The following is a 25,063-nucleotide window of genomic DNA, read 5'->3' as shown; positions in this document are numbered from 1 at the left end:
CCCCCCCCCACATTCAAAGAATGGAATCAGGCAACATTCTAAAGTCAACATTTCTCTCAGGAGCTGCTGACACGATTCAAAGTTCAGGCTCCATAACTGGACAGTGGAAAACCGGGGGGGGGGGGGGGGGGGGGCAGCTGTCAGGAAGAAGGCTGGTTAATGTTCATACAGCTGTTTGCGGACAGTCGCTGTGGTTCAGACCTGATTCCATACGGCCGGCGATGGCGGGACGCGTGTGCGCCGCCGACTTTGAGGAGGAGGCCAAGAAGATCCTTCCCAAATCCGTCTACGACTACTACCGCTCTGGAGCCGACGGGCAGACCACGCTGGCCCACAACCTGTCCGCCTTTCACAGGTATGCCACGCCAAACCTCCTGGGTCCTGGGCCGGTCTCCAAAACGCTTTCCTGTCTTCAAACGACTGAACTTCCTAGAATTCTGCAGATCTGCAAACAGAAATCAGCCTGAAAGCTGCAGCTAAAGGCTTTTCCCTCTGAGGATGAATAGTTTAAACTTCACAAACTGAAGAAGAAAGCTGGATCTTTGGGGCCTAAACCGGTTCCATCAGTCTGAACTGGTTCCTCCCTGGTTCAGTTCTGTATTCTGACAATATTAAAACGCTTAGACAGGAACAAACGCTGGGGCAATAAAACATAGATCCATCAAAGGATGGTTGTAGCAGACGTCTGGATTTCACCTGATTCCATGAGAATCAGGAACCTTGTGTGGAAGATGCAATTAATATTTACAGACTTCATTCTTGATGCTGCTGCTTCAACCCTTGTGCTATCTTAGATGACCCCCCCCCTTCCATTGGCGTGTTCTCCCTACCATGACAAAGGTGGATAAAGGTGGAAAGATTTCATGTCATCCATGGACACCAGTGAAGATCACAAATCATTGAAGAAAAAAGGTTCAGAGCACTGTCTAGTGCAGGGGGGTCCAACTCATTTTCACTGGGGGCCACATCAACAAAGCGGCTGTCCTCAAAGGGTCAGATATAACTCATACATGTAACTAAATGTAATAAAAATAAATGTTACTACTACTTAATGTTAAATAACTCATTTAATCACTTATAACTTTTTAATGTGACAATTACAGTTGCATAGAAAACATATGTTTGCTTGTTACTTTACTTAGATTCTGTCAGGTTAGGTTATATGGACAGTGTTTAGGTCCTAATGTATAGTTACCCAATCCCATGTTTCAAGTCTGATTCCCTCTAGATATTAATAAATACACAACAATTTTTATATTTTATTTGAAGAAATAAAAAACTGTTATGCTCTCGCGGATGACACGGCGGGCCACATTTGGCCCCCGGGTCTTGAGTTTGATACCTGTGGTCTAGTGGGTCTAGATGACCCAACGTTAAAGTGTCTAGGATAGCACAAGGGTTACGATGAAAAGGAAAATCTGTAAAACCACGTAACCCCCAAATGCATGGGGGGGGGGGGGGGGGTCTCACAGTCCTTCCCACTTTTTTGGGTAAACTCCAACGTATGGAGGGTCTTCTCAAACATGGCTGTACATCCAACAGTCTCACTTACGCTAAATGGTTCCATTCATTCTTCCATTCCCACTTCCAGCCTAAACTCCGTCTGACTTTAGAAAACCTGCAGGTTTCCTTTGATCCAGCTGGAAGATGGAAACACGGTTAGCGTTAGCATGGACAACATGCTTCGTCAGCAGCACCGTTTGACGGCACGGTGGCGCAGTGGTTAGCATTCAACATCAATGGGGAGCTTTCTGTGTGGAGTTAGCGTGTTCTCCAGTGTATACGTGGGTTTTCTCCAGTTTCCTCCCACCATCCAAAAACATGCTTCATAGGTTCATTGGTTCCTCTAATATGTCCATAGGTGTGCAAGTGAGTGTGAGTGTGCGTGGGTGTGTGATTGTGGCCCTGCGACAGACTGGCAACCTGTCCAGGACGTCCCCTGCCTCGCCCACAAGTGGTGGGATAGGCTCCAGCAGCCCCATGACCCCGAAAGGGAACAAACAGAAGATGAATGTCTGGTCTAGCCCTTGTGCTATTCTAGGCACTTTAGTTGGGTCATCTAGACCCACTAGACCAGGGGTCGGCAACCCAAAATGTTGAAAGAGCCAAATTGGACGAAAAAAACAAAAAACATATGTCTGGAGCCGCAAAATATTAAAAGCCCTATTTAAGCCTTATAATGAAGGCAACACATGCAATATGTATCCATATTAGCTATATTAGCCTGCTATCAAAATGACTACCGTATTTTCCGGACTATAAGTCGCCTTTTTTTCATAGTTTGGCAGGGGGTGGGACTTATACTCCGCAGCGACTTATATTAGAACTAAATTGAAATAAATCCATTGTTAACCCTCCTGTTATGTTCATCTGTGAGGAACAGAGATGATGTTCCTGGGTCAATCTGAGGTATGTTAAGTGTTTAGAGTATGTTAAGTGACTCAGAGAATCAGCAAACTTTTTTACAGTAAGATCTTGAAGGCTAACAAGATAATATTCTATTTTCCAATGATTTCATAAATTCAGAAATGCAATAAAAGTGAAAACTGTTTCTACAAATACAGGATGAAAACAGAGTATTAGTTGGCCAATGATGCTTCATGAAAGGAATAAATAAATAAGTATGAGAAAGAATTACTGTGAAATTATGAGATAAACAGTCTGCTATGATTGTGTCATATGAGGTTGTGAAAGTTATTAGTTCTCGGTCTCAGATTTTGTCAAATGAATTTCCCGTCAAAATGCGACTTATAGTCCAGTGCGACTTATCTGTGTTTGTTTCTACTTTATAATGCATTTTTGGGCTGGTGCGACTTATACTCCGGAGCGACTTATAGTCCGGAAAATACGGTAAGTTGCTACAAATACATAATGAGCATTATTAACGATTAAATGACGGTGGATCATTTATATCAGCCACCTGCTTAGCGGTCCGCTAAAAGTTAAAAAAAAAAAAGCCCTGCTGGTAGAAACGTGTGTCGCAGGCTATGACGCAAACCTTCGTTGACAGAAATGTTGAAATGTAATATCGTAGTGGCGGTCATGTGCATTTTAAGTCTGTTAGCAGCAGGGGATTGTGGGATGCGGTCTCCTGATCTAATTAGGGCTCAGCAGGAGTGTTTCTGTTTGCCCACGTTTCTTTTCATATGGCAGTTTTGTTGTTCCACGTTAGTTTATTCTTCCTGTTATGTTGGTTCTTTATTTTGCACCATGAGTGTGGGAGGGGGAGAGGTTGATGAGGCCTGTGCAATGTTCAATGTGGTGTGTGTTCAAAATAAATGGGCTTGATATGCCAGAAAGGAGACTGTACTCTCAGCTTCTCTGTCTGCCTCCTTCTGTCTGAGACTGTTCGGGACCGTGTGCTGAATGGGACACTAACAGTTCTCCAGCGCAGCCAGTTGATTGACAGCTCAACATTTTTAACAGCTTGGCTCCCATCCTGCCCACCGCAAGTGACGTACTTGCCTGGCGTTTATTTATTCCATACATTCTTACAGCATTGGAAAATGTTAATAATGTTAGTGTCTTGTTTTTCCTCCTACAGAAACCATATTAAAACATTAAATATATTTCTCCCACCTCTTTTTACATTTTCAAACATTTTTGAAAATGTTCCAGGGAGCCACTAGGGCAGCGCTAAAGAGCCACATGCGGCACCTGAGCCGCGGGTTGCCGACCCCTGCACTAGACAGTGCTCTGAACCTTTTTCTTCAATGATTTGTGATCTTCACTGGTGTCCATGGATTACATGAAATCTTTCCACCTTTATCCACCTTTGTCATGGTAGGGGGAACACCTCACTGGAAGGGGGGGGTCACCTAAGATAGCACAAGGGTTAGGTTATGAAAATACGATGGACAGAAAACCCTTTTGTTGTCGTCCATGAAGCAGGTGATTCAGAGCATCTGAACAGAAAGGAAACTAAGTCCAGATTCAACCTCAACACCATACAGTGGTCACACGCAAATGCATAGAGAGCTCTGGAATAACACAGTAGATCAAAGTGATCAACTAGAATCAGGTGGATTCAGTGATTCTTCTGGCCAGTGTGGACCTGCAGGTGGATAGACACTGGGAGGTGTAGATGGAGGTCATGGAAGGCGGAGGGCAGCAGATCATTTTCTCTGCAGTGTTCGGCACTTATTTGCATATTTGAAGGATTTTAACAAACAAAATTTGTCTGAAATTTTACAACACTAGTTTTTACAAAGTGTGCATGTGCGGGCGTGCATGTGTAGGTGGTATCTCATTCCTCGGGTGCTCAGGAACGTGTCCACGGTGGATTTGTCGGTCTCGGTTCTGGGTCGGACGCTCAGCATGCCCCTGTGTGTCGCAGCCACCGCCATGCAGAGGATGGCTCACCCTGCAGGAGAGACCGCCACCGCCAGAGGTTCACACGCACACACACAGACAGACGCACACGCAGACACAGACAGACACACACGCACACAGACACACACACACACAGACACACGCACGCACACACACAGACACACACACACACACACACACATGCACACACAGACACACTGTGTGGTACCTGCCCAGCTAGCTTCTAGGGCAGGGGTCGGGAACCTTTTTGGTCAAGAGAGCCATAAACGCCACATATTTTTAAATGTAATTTCGAAAGAGCCATACAGTAATGTAGCGTCTCTTTCCCACACTGAGGCACGGAGACTTAACTCTTTTAAGGTTCTTTATTCTGGTTACTGCAGGCTGTAACAAATGCCGTAAATTAATTCAGCAGCTCCTGAATCTCTCCCGCAGAGACGAGAGAGAGCGCTTCTCCCAACTTTATATTCCCCCCTCCCGCTCCAGCCCTCCCATTTCCCTTATTCGGCCCATAGCTGAACCCCATTGGTCCAAACTACCTAACAACAGGCTGAGTGACAGAACTGAGAGCCAATCAGATCTCTGCTTGATGCGTTTAATGAACTCCAGAACTTTTAACGCGGCCCAACAGCCAAGTTAAACTCAGTCCGCGACAATATGTTTAAAACTAAATATACAAGTGAATGTGTGCATTTGATGTAATTTCAACATTTTTAAAGTACAATAAGTCTGTGGATTCTTTTTTAATAACATTGTTATGCTGTTGCTAATAAATGATGAGTATTTCTCGTGGTAGTTTTGCTGATGGTCTAGTCTGGTTGATACGTGGTGAGTTTCTGCTTCATGCAGGCGTTGAGACTTTAAACGTGATCATAGTCTGAATGTTCTGTAGATGTGAGACAGACTGCTCACATGCAGACGGGGAGACAAACACACACTCACACGCTGCAGTGAGTGACGGGAAGCGGGTTTTACCAGTGGCGGTTGCCCGATGCGTAATGTAGTATATACTATATTAAAAGAGGTAGCTTGAAGCTTTTAAGTTGAAATTGCTTCAGTAGCCGACACTTGATGCTTTTTTGTTTTGACACATCAGACTGTTAATAATGTCTTCCTCCTATTTCCTCTTCACACTTATGGTGCAAAAAAAAAAAGAAAAAAAAATAATAATTCAGAGTGAAACAACGTAAAACAGGCACATGAAAAGGATTTAGGCAGAACAAACATCCGTGCTCAACCCAATTTCGACAAAAGCAGGCAATGGGGATTATTTCCCACAATTCTTTGCTCCGACACAGCAGACCCGATGCGCACGTGACCACCGCCCTCTGCTGCAAGACGCTTGCGGCCACACCTCTTTGCGGTAGTCTTTGGAACATAAGTCAAAAAACTCGAGAGGGGGCCGCAACTCGCCGGTGGCTGGCTGAATCACACTAACAGGTGATTGGGAGTCTTTTTCTATCTGACAATCAACTCTGGGCCGCAGCTACGCCTGTCGTCATAGAGACGGAGCCGCGTGTGTCAGAGGGAAAGGGAGGGGGGGGAGGATGAGCGCAGACCATTTTTTATGGATTGAGGTTTTTTGGAGGATTTTTACTGTTGGTGTTGCACAAATTTAGGGAAATGCCAAGTATTTTTGGAGTAATCCCACTGATGAGTTCTAAGATTTAGTCTTTAATGTTTTATAAGACCTAAACATATTAATCACAATAAGTTTTATTTTTTAGATCTAATCCCTCTGATATGTTTCACAAAGACACACACAGGACGTCTCACATTAAGAAATTATTGCTAAAAATGAAGCAGGAGTCCAGCTCTAAAAAAAAATGCTCTAAAAAATGATGAAAGAGCAAAAAAAAATGGAATTATTTGATATGTTATTTCTTATTAATATTTCCAGGCTTTCTTTGTTTTGTTCTGCAGCATGTTCATATTTGTATAATTTTGACAGAATATATTTCTATGGAGAACAAAATATTACAAGTTATTTAAGGTTTAACTTGAGTTATTCTGGATTAATGTTCCTGTTTTTATTCATATTTATGTTCAAAAAGTTCAGTTTAAAAGGTTTAAAAGTTTAGCTTTAGTGTATTATCTTCTTCGGCTCAAAACCTTAAGCGTTTTTTTAACTTAGGCCCCTGTGTGACTGAGTTTGACCCCCCTGTAATATGAGTCTAAAAAATTCATGCATTTTTTGAGTAAAATGGCTAAATAGAAGATAGGGAACACAAAAGGATGTTGTCAAATTTTGTATGTGTGCGGGGGGGGCGCTGGTGGGGTTACTCGCCCAGGGAGTAAGTTAGTGTAGAACCGCCACTGGGTTTTACGTTATTACAATCCCTGTTATTACAATCCCCCCCCTCTGCTTTCTCCCTCACCATCCCGTCTCCGCATCTGCGCGCTCTTTCTCAGAGACGGGAGCGCGCAGCTTTAGGCACGGCAATTCCCAGGTTTCCGGCTGGTACAAACTCTGTGAAATAATAGATAATAGTAACTGATAATGCTGGTGTAGATTTTGTTCTCCAAGCACCACTACTACTGTGCGCCTCTGGCATCGCATCGCGCCAGACAAGGTCTGGTCTAATGAAAAAAAAAAAAAAGTATAATTAAAGATTTTTCTGCGAGCCACATGTGACCATCAAAAGAGCCATATATGGCTCGCGAGCCATAGGTTCCCGACCCCTGTTCTAGGGGAAACTCTAATTTCCACAAAAGACAGACTAAAGGTTTAAAAATGAAAACGGTCAGAATCCACTTCAGTCCAGACCAGTCAAACCCGATCCTGTAATCAACGCTTGGATAGGTGATCAGAAGGGTTCCTAGTGTGATTCCCTGTTCTGAACAGCGGAGAGTGACCCCCCAGCAGAACCAGGCTCAGCAGTGGGGGGGGGGGGGTCTTCCAGCCATTGGTGATGTCATCATCAGTGATCTCCCACAGAAGTCACAGATCATAACCACCAAATCTGGTTCCAATGAACTTCAGACGTTTGGACAGATTTCAGGACTTATTATGGGACATGCCATTTTCCCAGCATGCAAAGCAGCAGGAACAGGGATGATGCTGAGCTCGTGGGCCACCTCCACCATAGAAGAAGTGATGTCAGCCATGACGGCGGTGCAGGGCGTCGGGGGGGTCCTCTGGATGCAGCTGTACATTTATAAAGACAGAGAGCTCACGCTGTCGTTGGTGCGGCGGGCAGAGGACGCCGGCTACGCCGCCATCTTTGTGACTGTGGATACTCCCTTCCTGGGGAAAAGGCTGGATGATGTTCGCAATCGCTTCAAGATGCCCCCACACCTGAGGTAGGAACAAACGTCGGACGCTGAGGGGGTCAGTGTGGCGCTAATGACCTGGTCTGTGTGCACAGCATGTCCAACTTCTCCACGGCGTCTCTGGCCTTCTCTGAGGACAGCTATGGCGACGACAGCGGCCTGGCCGTGTACGTCGCCAACGCCATCGACCCCACCATCAGCTGGGAGGACATCACCTGGCTGAAGAAGAACACGCGCCTTCCTGTGATCGTGAAAGGAATCCTGAACGGTACGCGTGAAAGACGTCATTTACCTGAGGACTGTTGCTTGAACATGTGATCCGTTTGCTGAACATCTGTTCACACATCCAGGGGTTCAAACGGGCAAAACCATTCGGCATCCTTTACATGAATCTTTCTCATTGACTGTTTCGGAGAACTGGACTGAGCGAAAATGCCTCCAGCTCCAACATGAAGCCTATTCAGTCGCCATTTGGAGCCAGACGATGTCCGTAAGCAGTGATTGGTCAACATCTCTATGGCAACCACTCTCACCAATCAGGAATGAGCTTGTTGGTAGTCCACACCCCTCCCACTGAGAATCTGTCAAGAACACGTCAATGTAAGGGGGGTCATCTAAGATAGCACAAGGGTTTTATACGAGTTAACTCGATCTCTGAGGCTCCGCCTTTCCCTCCTTGTGGGTGCCCCCCATTTCATGACATCATCGTAGAGCCTCAGCAGTGTCTGAGTTTCTCCCACAAAAACAAACCTCTGAACTTTTCCAAAGATGGATGTTCATATTGTTCATAGAAAATTAAAGCGTTTAGCCGAACGCCGCTAGCTCCATGGAGAAAGTGGGCGTGTCTGTTAGCCTGGGGCGGGGCTGCCAGTGCAGATTTAGAAGTAAGAATGTTTTGTTTATTTCATCTTTGAGGGCCTAATGGTGCCGATCCAGGTGGGCGGAGTCAGCAGTAGTTAGGTTTTGGGTTGGGTGGGTCTGGATTCTGCAGCACTTTCATTTGGTTGGCTCCGTCTCTGGATGTCCAGCAGCTTGTCGTCTCATCTGTTTCAGCTGAAGATGCGGTTTGTGCTCTGAACTACGGCGCCGACGGCATCCTGGTCTCCAATCACGGCGCTCGGCAGCTGGATGGCGTTCCTGCTACGGTGCGTCTGCCTTTTCCTGCAGCTTAGCCCCGCCCCTTCAGGAGCAGAAGGTCAGGGGACATCTTTTGGGTGTTTGTGCAGCTGGACGTGCTGGAGGAGGTGGTGCAGGCGGTCCAGGGGCGGTGCGACGTCTACATGGACGGAGGCGTGAGGCGGGGCACAGACGTCCTGAAGGCCCTGGCTCTGGGGGCCAAAGCGGTCTTCATGGGCAGACCTGTGCTGTGGGCCCTAGCCTGTCAGGTGAGGAGGGTCCCTGCTGGATTCTTCAGGTTTCATCCATTCAGACTGACTCCACTGCTTGGTCTCCAGGGAGAAGGAGGAGTAACGGAGCTCCTGGAGCTCCTGAAGGAGGAGCTGAAGCTGGCCATGGCTCTGTCAGGTAAACACACCTGAAGGCCTCAGGCTGACCCTCGTCAGGTTTTCACAGCTCCTCTTTGCTGCAGGCTGCCGCTCTCTGTCAGAGGTGACCAGGTCTTTGGTCAGGAGAGCGGACTTCTCCTCCAGGATGTGAAGAACAGCCACAGCTGTCCAGAGGTCTTCAACCAGCAACCCTGGAGGAAGTGATTCTCACCTCTGTGGCCGATCGCTTAGAAATGATTGTAACTTCCTGTCATACTTGAGACAGAAACAATAAAGATCTGAGGGTTCAAACCCTCACTGGCTGCTCTCTCTCTATATATATATGTAGATATATATACACATGTATGCACACATACCCCTTGTCCAGATGACCCCCCCTTCCATTGAGGTGTTCTCCCTACCATGACAAAGGTGGATGAAGGTGGAAAGATTTCATGTAATCCATGGACACCAGTGAAGATCACAAATCATTGAAGAAAAAAGGTTCAGAGCTCTGTCTAGTGGGTCTAGATGACCCAACTCCCAACGTTAAAGTGCCTAGGATAGAACAAGGGTTACAGACAGAAGGATGCTCTGTCCAGATGTTTGTCATTGAAAGAGGAATGTTGAGATACAAAGAATTAGTTAAATACTGTTGGATTAATCGTGAAATATTCAGTTTTTATCATAAATCTGACTTTAGATGAGTCGGTGCCTCACCAGCATCAACCTCACTGAGTAGAGGGAGGCAGAGGGTGTGTGTGTGTGTGTGTGTGGAGGGGGTATCTTGTAGGATAAATAAAAACAAGTACAATACTTACTGTGTTGTAGGGAGGAGTGTGTTATGAAAAATAATACAGCTTTAATTGTGTGTGTGCGTCTTGGCAGGTCAGTGTGTGTGGCTGTTTGACTCAGTGAATAAATTAGGCTCTTTGTGTCAAACTTGTTCACCCTACCCCCCTCCCCCTCCCCCCGCACTAGACAGTGCTCTGAACCTTTTTTCTTCAATGATTTGTGATCTTCACTGGTGTCCATGGATTACATGAAATCTTTCCACCTTTATCATGGTAGGAGAACACGTCAATGGAAGGGGGGGGGGGGGGGCATCTAAGAGGTTCCACACACGTGCAGTGACACATGTATCAGAGGCTGTTCGATTGGCTGTTCTGCATGTCAGTCATGTACTTCGGTGAGGTTTTGAAGTGCTGACGTTGATAGAAATGTTTTATTTTTTGGTTATTTATCTTTTTCCCCTCATGACCTTTAAGATCAACCGGTCGATCGACGTAATGAGCATCCCTGATCTAGAATGAACACAAAAATTAAGAAAAGAGGATAATCAAGATGTTAAAGGTATCAGAACGGTTCTGACCAATAGAACTGAGGAACAGCAGTAAGTCTGGGATCTTGACTTCTTTGAGCCACTTCCTGTTGGTAACGTTTGGGTTCAGAGCGTTTATAGTGGACTGACTTGTTGGTTTGAAACTTCCCAGCAGCACTTCTGTTCCAGATTTACCAAGACACCCAACTTTGAAGGAACCAGAACTGTTCATGTTTGAGTCAACACCTTCCTGTACCTGAACAGGACCAGTTCTGGACTTTAAAGCCGGGTCAAAGACACCTGCAGTGTAGAAGCAGGCGGCACCGCAGGTCCGTCCTCCCCACCGCCATCAGACGGCACATCTGTGAGACCGGGTCGTCACACTGATGTGACTGAGACCAAGTTCAGTTCTGGTTCCACACAGTCAGACGGAGCCGGTCCTCTGGGTTTATTACTTTTATTGAAAACGATTCAGGCGATGCTGCCAGCATTGGAGGCGATTCTGGGCCACAGGTCTGCACACTCTTTAGCAACTGGACCTGTGATGGCAGAACCTGCAGACAGAACCAGAAAAGCTGCAGTTCAGCCAAAATCCAGACGGTGGAAGAGAATTCAGTGAAAACTAAGGAAACCTGGAACACAACCACCTTTCATTTCTCCTTTGTTGTTCACGATGACGCCGGCGTTGTCCTCAAAGTACAGGAACACGCCGTCTTTTCGCCGATACGACTTCCTTTGTCGTATGACCACCGCTGGATGCACTGCAACACAGCAGAGCTCCCGTCAGGGTACAACCAACCAAAACGGCCGTCCCTCCTGTATCGCAGGAGATCGGTTCTAAAGTAACCCAGATGAGAGAATTCCAGGTGTTTTAGGCTGTGGACGTCCTCCACACGCCTTCTGCATGTTTGGCAGAAACATCCAGACTTTTAAAGGTCTACCCTTCATAGAAACAGACGTCCAGAATAAAGACGGGATTTCTGTGACGTCTCCAAAAACCCAGACATTTGTCATCTGTTCCCCAAAATGCAACCAGAAATATTCCTCCAAGAATGAGATCCTCTACCCATCTAGAGAAACCATCTGAAGCTGCAGACGTGTTGCTCTAAAACACAGAATAATGTTGGATCTAAAGCAGAGTCTGGAGGAAGACGAGCTTCTCCCTTTCAAAGTAAAACTATTGACTTTACAAAAGACAGAAGATGCGTTTAGTGAAATAATTCTGACATATATACACCTACATTAAATAAAGGTATGAATTCAGGAACATCCTCTCTGAGTTCTCTATGCCGTCGTGTTGTTGAGGCGTCTTCCTTATTACTTTGAGGTTGGAAACCGGAGAAAATTTTCAGGATTTGAGAATCAAAGCATCAGCCGAGTTTAGGTTTTGTTTCCTGCTGGAGTTAACCAGGAAGTTGAGCCTGGCGTTGTTTGAAGTGATTCGGGTCTCCGCTTCTAAATGAAGTGATTACAGACTTTTATTTCATGCCTCAAACAATCGTTCAGACATTAGATCAAATAGGAACCGTGGTTCTGTGGATCGGGTGACGGCCCTACTAGAAAATCCTACAAACAGACCAAGACCGGTGAGCCGAAGGACCCACAGGGACCCTCCTGCTGCCCACACCCACCTTTTTTCCTGAGCTCTGGCTTGCCCTTCTTCACTGTGGCCATCACCATGTCCCCCACGCCTGCGGCGGGCAGGCGGTTCAGGCGGCCCTTGATGCCCTTCACAGAGATGATGTAGAGGTTCTTGGCCCCTGAGGAGCAGAAGCGTCAGTCTGAGCTGTGACCTACGTGGAGGGAGTGTCCCATCCCTGATTGAGAGCGGTCAGCCACAGGCGGACGCTGCCGTCTCACCCACAGTGATGACTTTCTCTGCCCTTCATCGACAACTCACTGAGCCACAGCAGACCCAGCGAGTGCTTTTGGAAGGACGGCGCTGCCAGCAAACGCAACGTTTGCACCGGTTCCCGCCAACTTACAGCCTCATGCACCTGCTGGGAAGGCGTACCTGTGTTGTCAGCACAGTTGATGACGGCTCCCACAGGGAGACCCAGGGAGATGCGGAACTTGGCCCCAGAAGACCCACCACGTCCTGGAAGGAGAAAGACCAGTTAGACCCTCGTAGATCACAGGTCCGTCCTGCTGCCGTGAAACCCGCAGGTCCGTGTCTGCCGGCAGCAAACATCCACAGAACCATCCACGGGGTCCTGCCCCCCCTCAGGAGGGCCCACCGGCTCCGGAGCCAACATTCAGGCCACGCCACGGGTTCGAGGCCGGTAAACCAGCGGACAGGAGGTCTTTTTTGGAGGATTACGCCGATGGGGACCGACTGTTCTGAACGACTGAGTCCCTCACGGCTAACGAACCGGAAGCTAACATGCTAACCTGCTGGATAAAAGGCCCTGGATCCGGTCTACGTGGACCAGGTCAGACCAGTTTCCATCTCACCGCCATCGTTGACTGTTCGCAGATTATTCTTCACCTACAGGTTTTAGAGCAGGACGTCTCGAACTGGACTGGAACACGCGGAACGTCCGCAGTGCTAGCAGGAATCCACGGGGGAATCCGCGCTAAGCGAGGAATAATCTGCGCTAAAACCTCCGAAATAAAGCTGTGGAATCATGTAACCGCTTCGTCTAGCGCTCAGGAGCCGAACCAGAACCCGATGGAGCGACACCAGCCTAGGATGGACCTGGATGGTCCAGCGGCTCTTACCTCTCTTAGACATGGCTGCGAGAGAAGAGACTGGTTCCGAAAGGAATTATGGGAAATCGCGCTGCACTCATATTTGCTTGGTCACGTGGTCAATGATGTTGCTTTTAGGGACTATTGGAAATATCTGTACCAGTGACCATCGGCGTCCTTCACAATCAAGTGTTTAACAAAAGCAGAAAGGCCACAGCGTCTTACATTTTAACATGAACGAAGTTAATTATCGGTTTACAGAACAGCCGACTTTTTTCCTGCCCGGAATAGAAGGAAAAAAACATCCAATGAATGGGCAGAGAAGGCAGCTGTGGGCGAAGGGTCTACATTTTCACTTGGTTTGGGTTTATTGGTTAGGAGCTCCTATTCGTACGTAAATTACCCAAAATAACGCTGAACTTTTCTCTTGGCCACTCTTATTTTGAAAGGCAAAAATAATATATAACATATTCATACATACACATAACATATTCGCTGTTCCACTGACTCTGGAACCCCAAATTGTTCTTTATAAAGAAATAAATCGGACCTTGTGCAATCACACAACCAACCAATAAATCTCTCATAAATATATAAAAAGATCATGAATTGTGAAAAAAAACTACACATAGATTTTAAATTAGCCTTTATTATTTATATTTCATGTTTTTATATACACTTTATTTAATTGTGCATGTATTTCAATTGTTGTTTTACCTGTTTATTGTTTTTCTTATACTGTATACATGTTGTGCAGCGACCTTGGGCCTGTTGCACAAAAGTACGATAAGGGATTAAGCCAGGATATCTTGGTGATCCTGGCTCAATTGATCCTCAATCCGGTTGCACTAAAGCTGGATAGGGGGCAGGAGGATATGTTATGGGATAAGTTACCATGGAGATTTATTCTGTGGAGTTAGCCTGCTCCAGACCAGGCTAAATTCCAGGATCTAGTTAATCTCATCCCTAATGTCAGTCAGCAGTCGCCACAAATGGAAACCAATAGTTATTTCATTGCTCACTATACATTGTTATCACATATAACTAGACCCGCTGTCATTATTTAAACGTTTGTGATCATTAATTTCAATCATTTTGGATAAATAATGAGTTTTAGATGATGTTGCTATCATTAGATAATTTACAGTTTCCCATAGACTATAAGGCTATATGTAACATGATAGAATATTAGGGCCACAGAGGGAAAAAAGACAAGTCATAATATTGTAACCAGTTGTTTTAAAGGAGGACAGTAGTTAAAATGACAGATGTGGGGCATTTCGTGAAATTGTCCTTCAGTATGGTTTCATAAACGAAGACATGCTGATGTGCCAGAATATGAAGTATTACATTGTCATAACAATCAAAACTGTAAAAAGAATATGTTGCTTTTCTGCAGAAAGAACCAGCCTCATAAATTTATGACTTTATCCTTTTTCCTCAGTGGGGCCCTGGTACTCTGTCATATAAACAAATACACATTCCATTAAAATATGAAAACACAATGTGTAACATTATGTTCCTTTATTGAATAAGGACAAAACAAAGCAGGTAAACTACACTCAAAAAACGTTCACTTTGAATGAACATAAAAAAATTATGGAAATGATTTCCACATGATTAGACAGCGTTACTTGAACAAAGATGAATCATATTGGTCCTACTTAATGTACTTAGGTTCAAACTAATAAATTTAAGTTGATTCAATCTAAATACTGCAGTTGGACCCAACTTTAAATTAATATTGTTGCTCACTCTCAAAGGGTAAAAGTTGATCCAACTAAATTGAATCACTTCAATTGGTCACACTTCATTAAATTAAGTTTATTCAACTTAAATTTGTATGACTACCTAACGCAATTTATGTTGATATAACTTAATTTTTGCATTAATTTTATTTATACATCTGACATTGATAAAGTTTCCCAAAGTTTCAACCAATGGGTCTTTTAATTTTCACATCAAAGACATTAAATACACAGTAATGTCCCACATCACAAGACAGGAGCTCAAATAACGCGAATTCTGTTTTAAGTTACATCAACATTTTTCCGCACAAGGGGTTTGGTGATCATCCTCTCCCACACTCTAACTCATGGTTCAGAAAAGAAATAAAACATATCAGTTTAAATCACTAGTTAAAACAGAGTAGACAATAAAACCCATGGACAAAAACTCACACTTAGACCCCAATCTGCCCAGATAGACAAAGAAAATGGAATCCCACAATTCCTTGCGATTACTAACGTATCCAATTCAACGGTATCATGTTGGATCAACATGATTGAAATTAGTAACTTTTAAATGGATTATTTTTACGTACGATCGACATGATTCATTCACGTAAGATTTACAAACATAACATTTTCTGGTTGAAATGACAACTTACATATTCATAAAATTAATTGGCTGGTAATTTAATTAAAAAAAATCTTGAGTGTGCTTTATCACTGTGGCGGTGTTGCCTTTCTTCTTAATTTTATCTTTTACCTCCTCGTATGCCTCCATGAGGATTTGTGCTTCAGACGGGGAAAAGTACGCGGCTCTAGTTGCCATGGTAAATCAGTTCATCTGTGATCTGTGGCGGGGTCTGTTTGAGTGAGCCGTGAGCGCGCACCCATCCAGGATTGGTTACACCTGGCTTGATGAATCCGTGTCTGCTCATCCTGGCTCGGTCTTTGTGCACCGATTAAGCCTGGACGCACATGTTTTGGATTCATTGAGCTCAGCTCAGTCATTTATCCCGGATGTCTTAATTCTGCTTTCGTGCAACAGGCCCCTTGAGTGCCCAGAAAGGCGCCTTATAAATAAAATGTATTATTATTATTGTAGCGACCTGGGGGTTGGCCCTGCCTTCAGCGCCAAAGGCTCATGGGAAGTGGGGAGCTTTAGGGTGAAACCTTGAGTCAGAGGGTTGTAAACTTGAGTGAGGCTCCATGCTGTTTGGCTGTTTGGATGTGATGGAATAAATGGGCTTGACGCCCCAAAGGTGACTCTGTCTCTCTTAGTGTTTATTCCTGCCTGAGCCTGTCCGGGGACGTGCGGTCCATGGGGGACGGACAGCTCTCCATTGAAGCCTCTTCATGAGCTGTCGGCTTACGCTACCCCGCCTAAGTGACAGATTGTTACATTATTATTATTGTTACTATTCTTTTGATACCATATTTTAAAATATTAAATTTGAATCAAGTTGAATATTATTAATTAGGATTTCAAAATCAATATTTACCAAAGCAGCTTTGTTTCAGAATGACTGATTTAGTTTATGATGATCTTTTTCAATCAGTGAAAGTGGGAGGGATCTAAACGCACATTGGCTGATCCCTCGACTCATATTCCTAGACACCCCCTCTGTTAGAATGATGACATATTTAGGGGACAGCTGCACGGCTGTGCTGGCATCAGCTGATCAAATGGAGACGATCTGTCTGCAGACGCTATTGTTTGGATGACATTTTTGAAATGCTCAGCTTGATAACTGCTGCAGAAGATGCAAACATTGACGACTCAGTTTTAGCTAGATTGAGAGTGGACCACACCACAGAGGAGCTTTGTGTGCTGAATATGGACTGGAAACCCCAAGGTCAGAAGGTGGTAGAGAATGAGAGAGCAAAGATCCAGATCCAGATCCAGATCCAGACTGATAGGATGGTGATGGAGAACCAACCAGACATTGTAGTGGTGGATAAAGAACAGAGGAAAGCCGTTGTGGTGGATGTGGCAGTACCAAGCGATGGGAACATCAGGAAGAAGGAAAATGAGAAACTGGAGAAATACCAGGGACTCAGAGAAGAACTGGAGAAAGCCTGGAAAGTGAAGGTGACAGTGGTGGCTGTGGTAATTGGAGCACTCGGGGCAGTAACCCCCAAGCTGGAGGAGTGGCTACAACAGATACCTAGAAAGACCTCAGACCTCTCAGTCCAGAAAAGAACAGGAACAGCTAAGATACTGCAGGACCCTCAAGCTCCCAGGCCTCTGGTAGAGGACCCCAGCTTGGAGGAGAAACCACACGTGGAGGGTGAGGGGGGCGTTTTATTTAACCCTTGTGCTATCTTAGATGACCCCCCCCCCCTTCCATTGAGGTGTTCTCCCTACCATGACAAAGGTGGATAAAGGTGGAAAGATTTCATGTAATCCATGGACACCAGTGAAGATCACAAATCATTGAAGAGAAAAGGTTCAGAGCACTGTCTAGTGGGTCTAGATGACCCCACTCCCAACCTTAAAGTGCCTAGGATAGCACAAGGGCTACAAAAAAAATATTCTTATATATAAAAAATGTGCATTGCCTTATGCTGCTTTTTCCCCTTTATTTTCTTTCTTGCAACCTTTTAAAACTGGTTACATGAAGGTATAAATCCAGATTACAGACGTCTGAATGTGAAAAGTATCTAAGTGCTTTTGGAGCTCCTTCAGTATTTATATTACAACACAAATCAACACATCAAAATGCTTTATTTGCTCCCAGCTCAGCCGCATTCTTCCATCTTCAGCTGAAGTCAACAATGTTTCATGATGGATTCAGAGAAAGATCAGAGAGCTGGACCTCCAGAAGTCCTAAGGGAGAGAAAGAAGATAGAGTTAGTTAGCTGAATGTCTAGAGCTTTCTCTCATGTCCCACCAAACATCAGCTGAGTTTCATCCACACAGACACTGAGGCCCAAACATCCTTCATCTCCAACCCTTCTTCCTCTGCCGGGACAAAGCAGCCTTCTTCATCTCCCTCAGCAGGACGTCTCGGTTTCTCTGGATGTTGGATTTTGCCGTTTCCAGCAGGAAGTTAATCTTCTGCTGGTTGAAGGGTCGCTGGAAGGTGCTGAATTCCTCCATCTTTGCTTTGAACTCCTCAGCATCTGTGAACAAGAAGAAGTCAAAGTTCTGCCCCGTTGCTGATGAGGGTTTGGTTCTACGGCACAGAACAGACCTCTGCAGTTCTGCTGGTTGAAGAGCGGCATGTAGACAATGGACGGCGCGTCTCCCTGCCCCTCAAACACATAACAGTCTTTAGGCCAGACTCTGTCCTCCAGGATGTCTGCATGGATCTCTGGGAACGGCTTCTTCACAGCAGCAGCGTATTCCTTTGCTAAAGTGAGAGTCTGTAAACAGAGTCACGTGTTAGAGCTGCAGCTCTGCTGCTTTGGTTTGGTTTGGGTTTTTTAATGATCACTGGAAAATGTCCCACATCTTATTTTGAACCAGAAAAACTTTAGATGATTCTAACGGGTTTGATATTCGCAGAAACCTTTGACCTACATGAGGAAACTCCAGCAAGACAAACTGTCCTCACTCCACTTTTGCTTTGGCAGATACCTGGGATTTTTGATCAATCCAGACCTTTCTGACCCAAACTTGGTCTCTAAGCTGAAGGTGAAGGGACCTTTGGAGAACTGCTGGATTTGAATCCATGACGATGTTGTGGGTTACTATGGTAACCTTTGTTACTGTGGGTCCAGCTCTCTCCAGGTCAGAGACCAGTTCCTCCATGTGTTTCTGGACTGTTTCCTCACTGCTCTCCAGATCATTTGTTCCACCAGGTGAGATCATTCATGGAGCTCCAGGTGCAGGCAGATTGTCAGTGATCTTCTTCCATTTTCTAATATTTGCTCCAACAGTTAATCTCTTCTCATAGAACTGCTGCTTATTGTAGATTGGCCCATTGCAGTCTGGTTCAGGTCTACAGTCTTGGTCCTGGTGTCCTTAGACAGCTCTTTGGTCTTGTTCACATTCAGTTCTTAAAAAAACATAAAATGTGATTTCCTGGGATCTTTTTTTTTATTCTGTCTCTCACAGTTGAAGTGTCCATATGATGAACATTTCAGACCCCTCAATATTTGAAGCTTGTAGAAGAGATGACTGACAAATACTTATTCCCCACTTAAGTTTAAAACTTTGTGAATCTGTTCTATTAATGACATTTATATGTATGAATCTAACCATTTTCATTATTGTCATCTTCATCATGGCTGTATTTTGTGTATTTCCTGTTGATGGTCAGCACAGGCTGCTGGGTGAGGCAGCACCAAGCTCTGCCACAATGGAGATTGTGCAATCCCATACAAACTGGGTTGAGCCTTTAGCTTACTCACCGTATGCTAATAATGTCATGTTTTCTTTACATTTTTCTTATGTTGTAGATTCACTAATTACATTTTACCTTGTTCCCTATAAAATGAGGTAAGTTATGAGGCAAGGCATGCAGTAACTCTGCCTCCACACAGAGGGCGCTCATGAGCTCACATTTATTCTTCAATTATTGCTTATTAACTTCAATAGGAGTTTGATATTGTATGTTTTTCTCTGAATGACTGCAAAAATGATGGATGTAATATAATTAATAATATCTCAAAGTTGGACTTTCAATAAAAACACTAAGTAATAAATAATGAATGACCGACGTCCGACCAACACCTCTTCATTGAGACTGAGAGACCAGATCAGGAGGACTGTAACGCTGCAGTCACTGAGACTTTATGGACTTCATTTATAAAAAGTTAAATCGGGATGAGCCTGGGTGTGTGTGCATGCATGTGTGTGCATCCGCAGTGGTGATGTGTCCATGTTAAAGTCTGTCTGTGGCAGTTACCTTGGTGTTTATAGGAGAATTCATACTGATATTCATTATAAAAATGCCTTATGCTCTGACGATGTGATTGTGAATAGTAACATTTATAGTCAGCGTCCTCGGTTGTCGATGCTCAGGAAAAGACACCGTTTTGTGTTCGGATCAAACAGAAGAGTGAAGTTTGGACTCAAAAGGTCGTGTAATGTCTGCACATGTATGACGCTTTTTCCATCTTCTGATATCAAAATGCTTTTACAAATGTTCTAGCTACCCGTTCACTCAACCATGGGGGAGCCGCTATGCTGCTTAACCTAACAAGGTTGGGAATCTTTCTTAGTGACACTTCAACATGTGTGTGGGGTTTGTTACCTCAAACATGTTCCCAGCACTGTACTCCAAAGTGATGATGAGGTCCATGTCTCTCTTGGTACCCAGGAATGAAGGATAAGCAACATTGATCAGCAGACCAGCGTCCACTAGATGAAGCTGTTGTTGAGACTTGAGACATGCTGGGATTGGGGAATCTGCCAACAACAGTTAATCTGTTTGATAATCTCACAAAGGTTGAGGGTTGTATATTTAAAACACTTAAATGAAGTTTAAAAGAACTGTTTCCCCTTTTTAAATCCTAACAACAGCAGAAAATTCCCAGATGACCTCTTCAAAAGATTCTGAAAACATGAACTCAAGCTGATCCAACAGGGTTTGATTGACAGCTAAAGGTAACCATCCTCACCTGTGACCCATCTGTCTGTAATCAATGAGCACAAAAGGTCTGGGAGTTTCTGGACTCCAACAGACCCTGACATCCTTTATCCAGTGCTGCACTGACATTTCTGGATCCTGAGTCCCTGTGGGATCCTGTGGGAGTCCCTCTCCATGAGGAGGGAGTCTGATAAACCAGCAATCATCAGAAGGTTTGAGAATCGAAAACACAAACTAGCTTTACTGAAGCAGGAGAAGAAACAGACGTGTTTATGAATGACCATCTGAATGCAGAAACTGTCAGGAAATCCAGACCGATGAAAAAAAACAGAAAGAAATTCAACTCTTGTGAAAGGAACTGCAAATATTCATCAAAGTCAAGGTATCACCACAGCTGGAGTGGAAGAGTTAGACCAGCTTTTGGTCACAGTAGTCCAAGTAAAACACAATAAGTCATCAAAAAGAAGCTAAACTCCACAGACTTCAGATGTCAGCGGTGACCAGGACGTCTGAACCGTGAACAACGTGACCTCAACTCTTTCATTTACAATGTGAAGAGTTTGACCCTGATAACTGATTTCCCCTCAAATAACACAAACTGCTAATGTCACAGCATTTAAGCACTCCGTCTGTGATGATAGTAATACTTATAGATGTAATAAATAATCTTGATATAGGGCTGATAACGTTTTAATAAAACACAAAGGCTAGATTATAGCAAGAAAAGTTAAATAAAACATATTAGGTGGGATTAAATACATCTGCTTTTCCCATCCTTCCAAGGAATTAATCAAACTCTACTTGGCAATCATGTTATTTAACAGAGTCTCTGTGTGTACAAGTACTGAACTGTACCTGTGTGTGAGCTAATGTGTGTCTATTCATGATTAAAGACTCTTTTAATGGAATATTTACATCTGTATGGGGATATACAGTTTGTGTGCATTTCTCAGTCTTCTTTGATTGTCTTTATTGTCCAATTAATTTAGGGCTAAGTGTCTTAGTTAGGTTTTGTATATCTATGCACACATATGTGTTTTGTTTTTACTGCTTGAAACTAACCAATAAATCTGTTTTCATTGCCACAGTCTGTAATCTACGGAGAGGCGTGTCCTCTAACATCAAATTCTAAGCTGGTGAAGTTTACATTAGAAACCCTGAGCAGTTCCATACCTTGATATTTGTAGAGAAAGCTGTTGGTTGTTCCCCACTCCCATTTTAGGAGGAGTGGAAGGATGTCCTTGGTGAGGAAAGACACTGGAGGAAAAGACGGTAAAAGGAAGTCTGGATCAGTGCTGCACATCTTCCAGCTCTAAAAGCATCACTACACCAACCTTGTTTCTTAAAAGCTCCATCCTCCAGATTCTGGCTCCAGGTCTGGACCGTTGTCACCAGCTGCAGGCTCCACTGCTCAAACAGAATTCCCCTCTCCTCTGGACCCTTCAGCTCCAGCGACTCAGAGTCGTTTCGCGTCACCATCTCTGAGGGACACAAAGTTTTGTGAACTCCGAGCTCAGTTTCAGTTCAAACAAGTCTTAATGCGTCTTGTTACCTCGGAGTATTTCCTGAAGATTCTCCACCTCGGAAAGAGCAACCGGATCCTGAATGATGGTTTGGATCAGAACCATCAGCTCACAGAGACTGCGGTAGACCCGGATATACTTTAGACTGTGAGGGTCTGCATGATCGAGCACTTAAAAAACAAGAAAAAACCCACAATGTGAGTGCAAGAGTGATTGCATGTGATCGAAGTTTCTGATTGGTTACCTTTCATCCATGGAGGAATGAAGTCTTGGACCATCTCTCCATGGGCCAGCGCACTGCCAAAGACCCCTGCACCACATGATTTATCAAGCGTTTGAGATCCAGCAACATTACATGTTACAATGTTACATGTAGTTAAAATGACTATAATTGAAGTTTGTCTATGAAGACTCTCATTCATGCAGGTTGGTTCCATTGTAGTAGGTTTAGGGGATGTCATCTGGACTTGGTTTTAAAGTTAGAAGACGTTTCACCTCTTATCCAAGAGGCTTTGTCAATTCTGGAATTGCAGAACCTACTACAATATAATTGAAGTTGTTACTAAGATGTTATACAAAGAATGCCTGAAACAGCAAACCAAGCAAAAACCAACCTCATTTAGTCCAAACAGTTCCAATCTAAGGCAAATCCTCTTAATTCTATTCTAACAATAGTCTTGAGTAACAAAACACTTTTTGTTCAAATCCTTTGTACTTGTTTGCAACTGCTGAGAATTAAGAACAGCACATAAAGACGAAAAAGGAAGAACTGGACTTGGAAGCTGAACTAGCAGCTTACAGAGCTAAGCTTGTGGTGTTGCAAGCTGCAGATGAAGAATATGACATTGAAAATGAAGCAGATGGAATGAATTCTTAGTTTGAGAAGCAAAAGCATCAAATGGAGACTAAAACACTCTTAAATCAGGAATACAAAGCAGAAACATGGAAATTAGCCTTTCAAAATATTTCAAAGGGACAACAACAAACTCTGCCCATGGATGGAATACCAAAGGAAACCAAACAATTGGAGTCCGCTGTCAAGCATCAACACAGCATCAGTCCACAACCGAAGCACAACAAGCAGTTCAATAAAATCAATCTCATTCATTAGTTCTAGTTTTGAGTGATCACACACATTACCATTACTAACTACCAATTATTCCAGCAATAGCCAACACGAACAGACTGATAACTCACTAAATGAACGCATAATTAACATAATGGAGAAGCAAAATGAAACAACAGCAGCACTTGTGCAACAGCAGCTATCAACATCTCCATCACTCGAGCTATTTCCATATTTGAAGGGGATCCTCTGGAATACAGAATGTTGATCAAGGCTTTCAAGCAAGGAGTGAAAGCAAAAAAAGGAAAGGCAGATTGCTTGTACTATTTGGAACCGTTTACAAGGGGACAACCAGAAGAACTTGTGCGTAGCTGTCAACACATGACTCCTGAACATGGTTATGCAGTGGACACGGTTCCTCTTCACTACCGTTTTGGAAATCCTTGTAAAATGCAAGAGTTATGACACAAGCCGGACTACAGTGGAGTTTTGACCCACCAGCAGCTTCTCACTTGGAGGCGTATGGCAGCGTGTATCCCTTGTGCTATCCTAGGCACTTTAACGTTGGGAGTTGGGTCATCTAGACCCACTAGACAGTGCTCTGAACCTTTTTTCTTCAATGATTTGTGATCTTCACTGGTGTCCATGGATTACATGAAATCTTTTCACCTTTATCCACCTTTGTCATGGTAGGGAGAACACATCAATGGAAGGGGGGGGGGGGGGGTCATCTAAGATAGCACAAGGGATAAAATGAACGATAGACTGTAGATTGGATCATTGTTAAAATGTATGGTTACAGCACTAATACAGATAAGTGCAGTTAAGAAAAAATCTTGACTGTAAATAAAAATGTAGACGGGGCTTAAACACACATACATGAGGAGAACATGCAAACTCCATTTCAATGCAAGGGTGGGGTCATCTAAGGTAGCTCAAGGGTTAATCCGGCTGATTCGTAAGGTTCTTTGCTCAGTTCCACTTCAGCAGCAACTGGGTGATGATGGACTGTGCACAGTACTCTGTGAAATAGAGGCAATTCTAAATGATTGTCCACTCACAAAGATGTCTGATGATCCAAATGACTTGGAACCTCTTCCACCAAACCAACTTCTTTTTCTCATGAGGGAACCTGCTCTACCCCCTGGAATATTTGATCTACTTGACCAGTGAGTCAGAAAACGGATGGCGGCAAGTACTATACCTCACTGATCTTTTTTGGAAAAGATGGATACGGGAATATTTGCCTTTACTCCAAGAGAGACAGAAATGGACAAACTGCTTTTAAAAAGAAAAATAACCTACATAAAAAATTCTAAAAACAGAGGAAAAGAGAAACTGAACAAAGATATAAGACATCAGTACCTTGAAGCTTTATCATGTCCATCTCTAGTTTCTTCTCCAGCAGTTGTCCACTTTCAAATTTGCTTCCCAAAAGAGAGGTGTGGATAAAAAGACCTAACTCAGGAAATCCAGCTTCATGGGGGGTCACTTCAAACCATTTACCTAGGAGATAAAGAGTCTATTTTGTACTTCAAATGCTGTAAATTGCCTAAAAGAGCTTTAGGTTATGACCAGCATGCCTTCTATGGGTCCTTCTGAGAGGCAGCTCTGTTCTATTGCACAATAGACTGGGTATGGGTTGGAGGCACTTCTGTCAGCTTCTTCTGAAAGACGGCGAAGATCCATCTGAAGAAATACAAGAAACTGCTTTGTTTCTTTTACTTTTGCTTCTTCTGCTGTGTGTGGTCAGTTGTGTTACCTGCTTCATTATCCCAGCAGAGGTTAACACCCCCCACAAATCTGTCAGGGAGAAATCCTCTTCTTTTGCCCTTTCAATCAACCAGGCAGTTGCTTGCTCCAGCTCCACCCCAGGACCCCCCAGTTTGGACAAAGCTCTGTCCATGTTGCAGCTCCATTCAGGATCATTGTACAGGGAGGCCATTGACCTGTACAAAAAGGCAAAATTACATTTATTTATTGAAGAAGCCAGCTGGGTCTTCTAGTGATGTTCTGCCGGCCTGTTTTTGTCAGAAAGTTGTAGCAGTCTTAGGACTAGCAGGTGTAACTATTCTTAACACTAGTCTTACATCCACTCAGGTTCCA

At 44.1% G+C, this 25,063-nt stretch overlaps 3 protein-coding genes across 9 annotated transcripts in view; 1 reads left to right on the top strand and 2 right to left on the bottom strand.

The window, feature by feature from the left end:
• Positions 1 to 160: 160 nt before the first annotated feature.
• Positions 161 to 9,415, top strand: hao1 (hydroxyacid oxidase 1). The gene is made up of 8 exons (XM_004086431.4): positions 161 to 355; positions 4,239 to 4,390; positions 7,365 to 7,635; positions 7,701 to 7,873; positions 8,659 to 8,750; positions 8,832 to 8,990; positions 9,060 to 9,129; positions 9,194 to 9,415. Exons 1-8 carry the CDS (start codon positions 222 to 224, stop codon positions 9,259 to 9,261), a joined length of 1,119 nt encoding a protein of 372 aa, XP_004086479.1. The 5' UTR covers positions 161 to 221; the 3' UTR covers positions 9,262 to 9,415.
• Positions 9,416 to 10,851: 1,436 nt separating this feature from the next.
• Positions 10,852 to 13,239, bottom strand: rpl23 (ribosomal protein L23). Its single transcript, XM_004086430.4, has 5 exons — positions 13,132 to 13,239; positions 12,425 to 12,508; positions 12,042 to 12,170; positions 11,058 to 11,171; positions 10,852 to 10,964 (listed from the first exon to the last, which is right to left on the bottom strand). Exons 1-5 carry the CDS (start codon positions 13,142 to 13,144, stop codon positions 10,882 to 10,884), a joined length of 423 nt encoding a protein of 140 aa, XP_004086478.1. The 5' UTR covers positions 13,145 to 13,239; the 3' UTR covers positions 10,852 to 10,881.
• Positions 13,240 to 17,394: 4,155 nt separating this feature from the next.
• Positions 17,395 to 25,063, bottom strand: part of pla2g4c (phospholipase A2 group IVC) — a 36,411-nt gene continuing 28,742 nt past the window's right edge. For all 7 annotated transcript variants that reach the window (XM_023957920.1, XM_023957919.1, XM_011473068.3 and 4 more), the window contains 11 exons: positions 24,720 to 24,906; positions 24,541 to 24,646; positions 24,323 to 24,463; positions 22,136 to 22,201; positions 21,921 to 22,061; positions 21,703 to 21,849; positions 21,542 to 21,625; positions 20,033 to 20,187; positions 18,026 to 18,197; positions 17,784 to 17,954; positions 17,395 to 17,658 (listed from right to left, as the gene is read on the bottom strand). In XM_023957920.1, coding sequence (XP_023813688.1) covers positions 17,612 to 17,658; positions 17,784 to 17,954; positions 18,026 to 18,197; positions 20,033 to 20,187; positions 21,542 to 21,625; positions 21,703 to 21,849; positions 21,921 to 22,061; positions 22,136 to 22,201; positions 24,323 to 24,463; positions 24,541 to 24,646; positions 24,720 to 24,906 — 1,417 coding nt within the window. In that variant the 3' untranslated portion in view covers positions 17,395 to 17,611. The remainder of the gene's footprint in view (positions 17,659 to 17,783; positions 17,955 to 18,025; positions 18,198 to 20,032; positions 20,188 to 21,541; positions 21,626 to 21,702; positions 21,850 to 21,920; positions 22,062 to 22,135; positions 22,202 to 24,322; positions 24,464 to 24,540; positions 24,647 to 24,719; positions 24,907 to 25,063) is intronic.

This window comes from Oryzias latipes, chromosome 8, assembly GCF_002234675.1.
Source record: "Oryzias latipes chromosome 8, ASM223467v1".
In the NCBI taxonomy this organism is placed as follows: Eukaryota; Metazoa; Chordata; class Actinopteri; order Beloniformes; family Adrianichthyidae; genus Oryzias; species Oryzias latipes.
The sequence above is the reverse complement of the archived record's forward strand: the minus strand, read 5'-3'. Positions and strand labels throughout refer to the sequence as shown.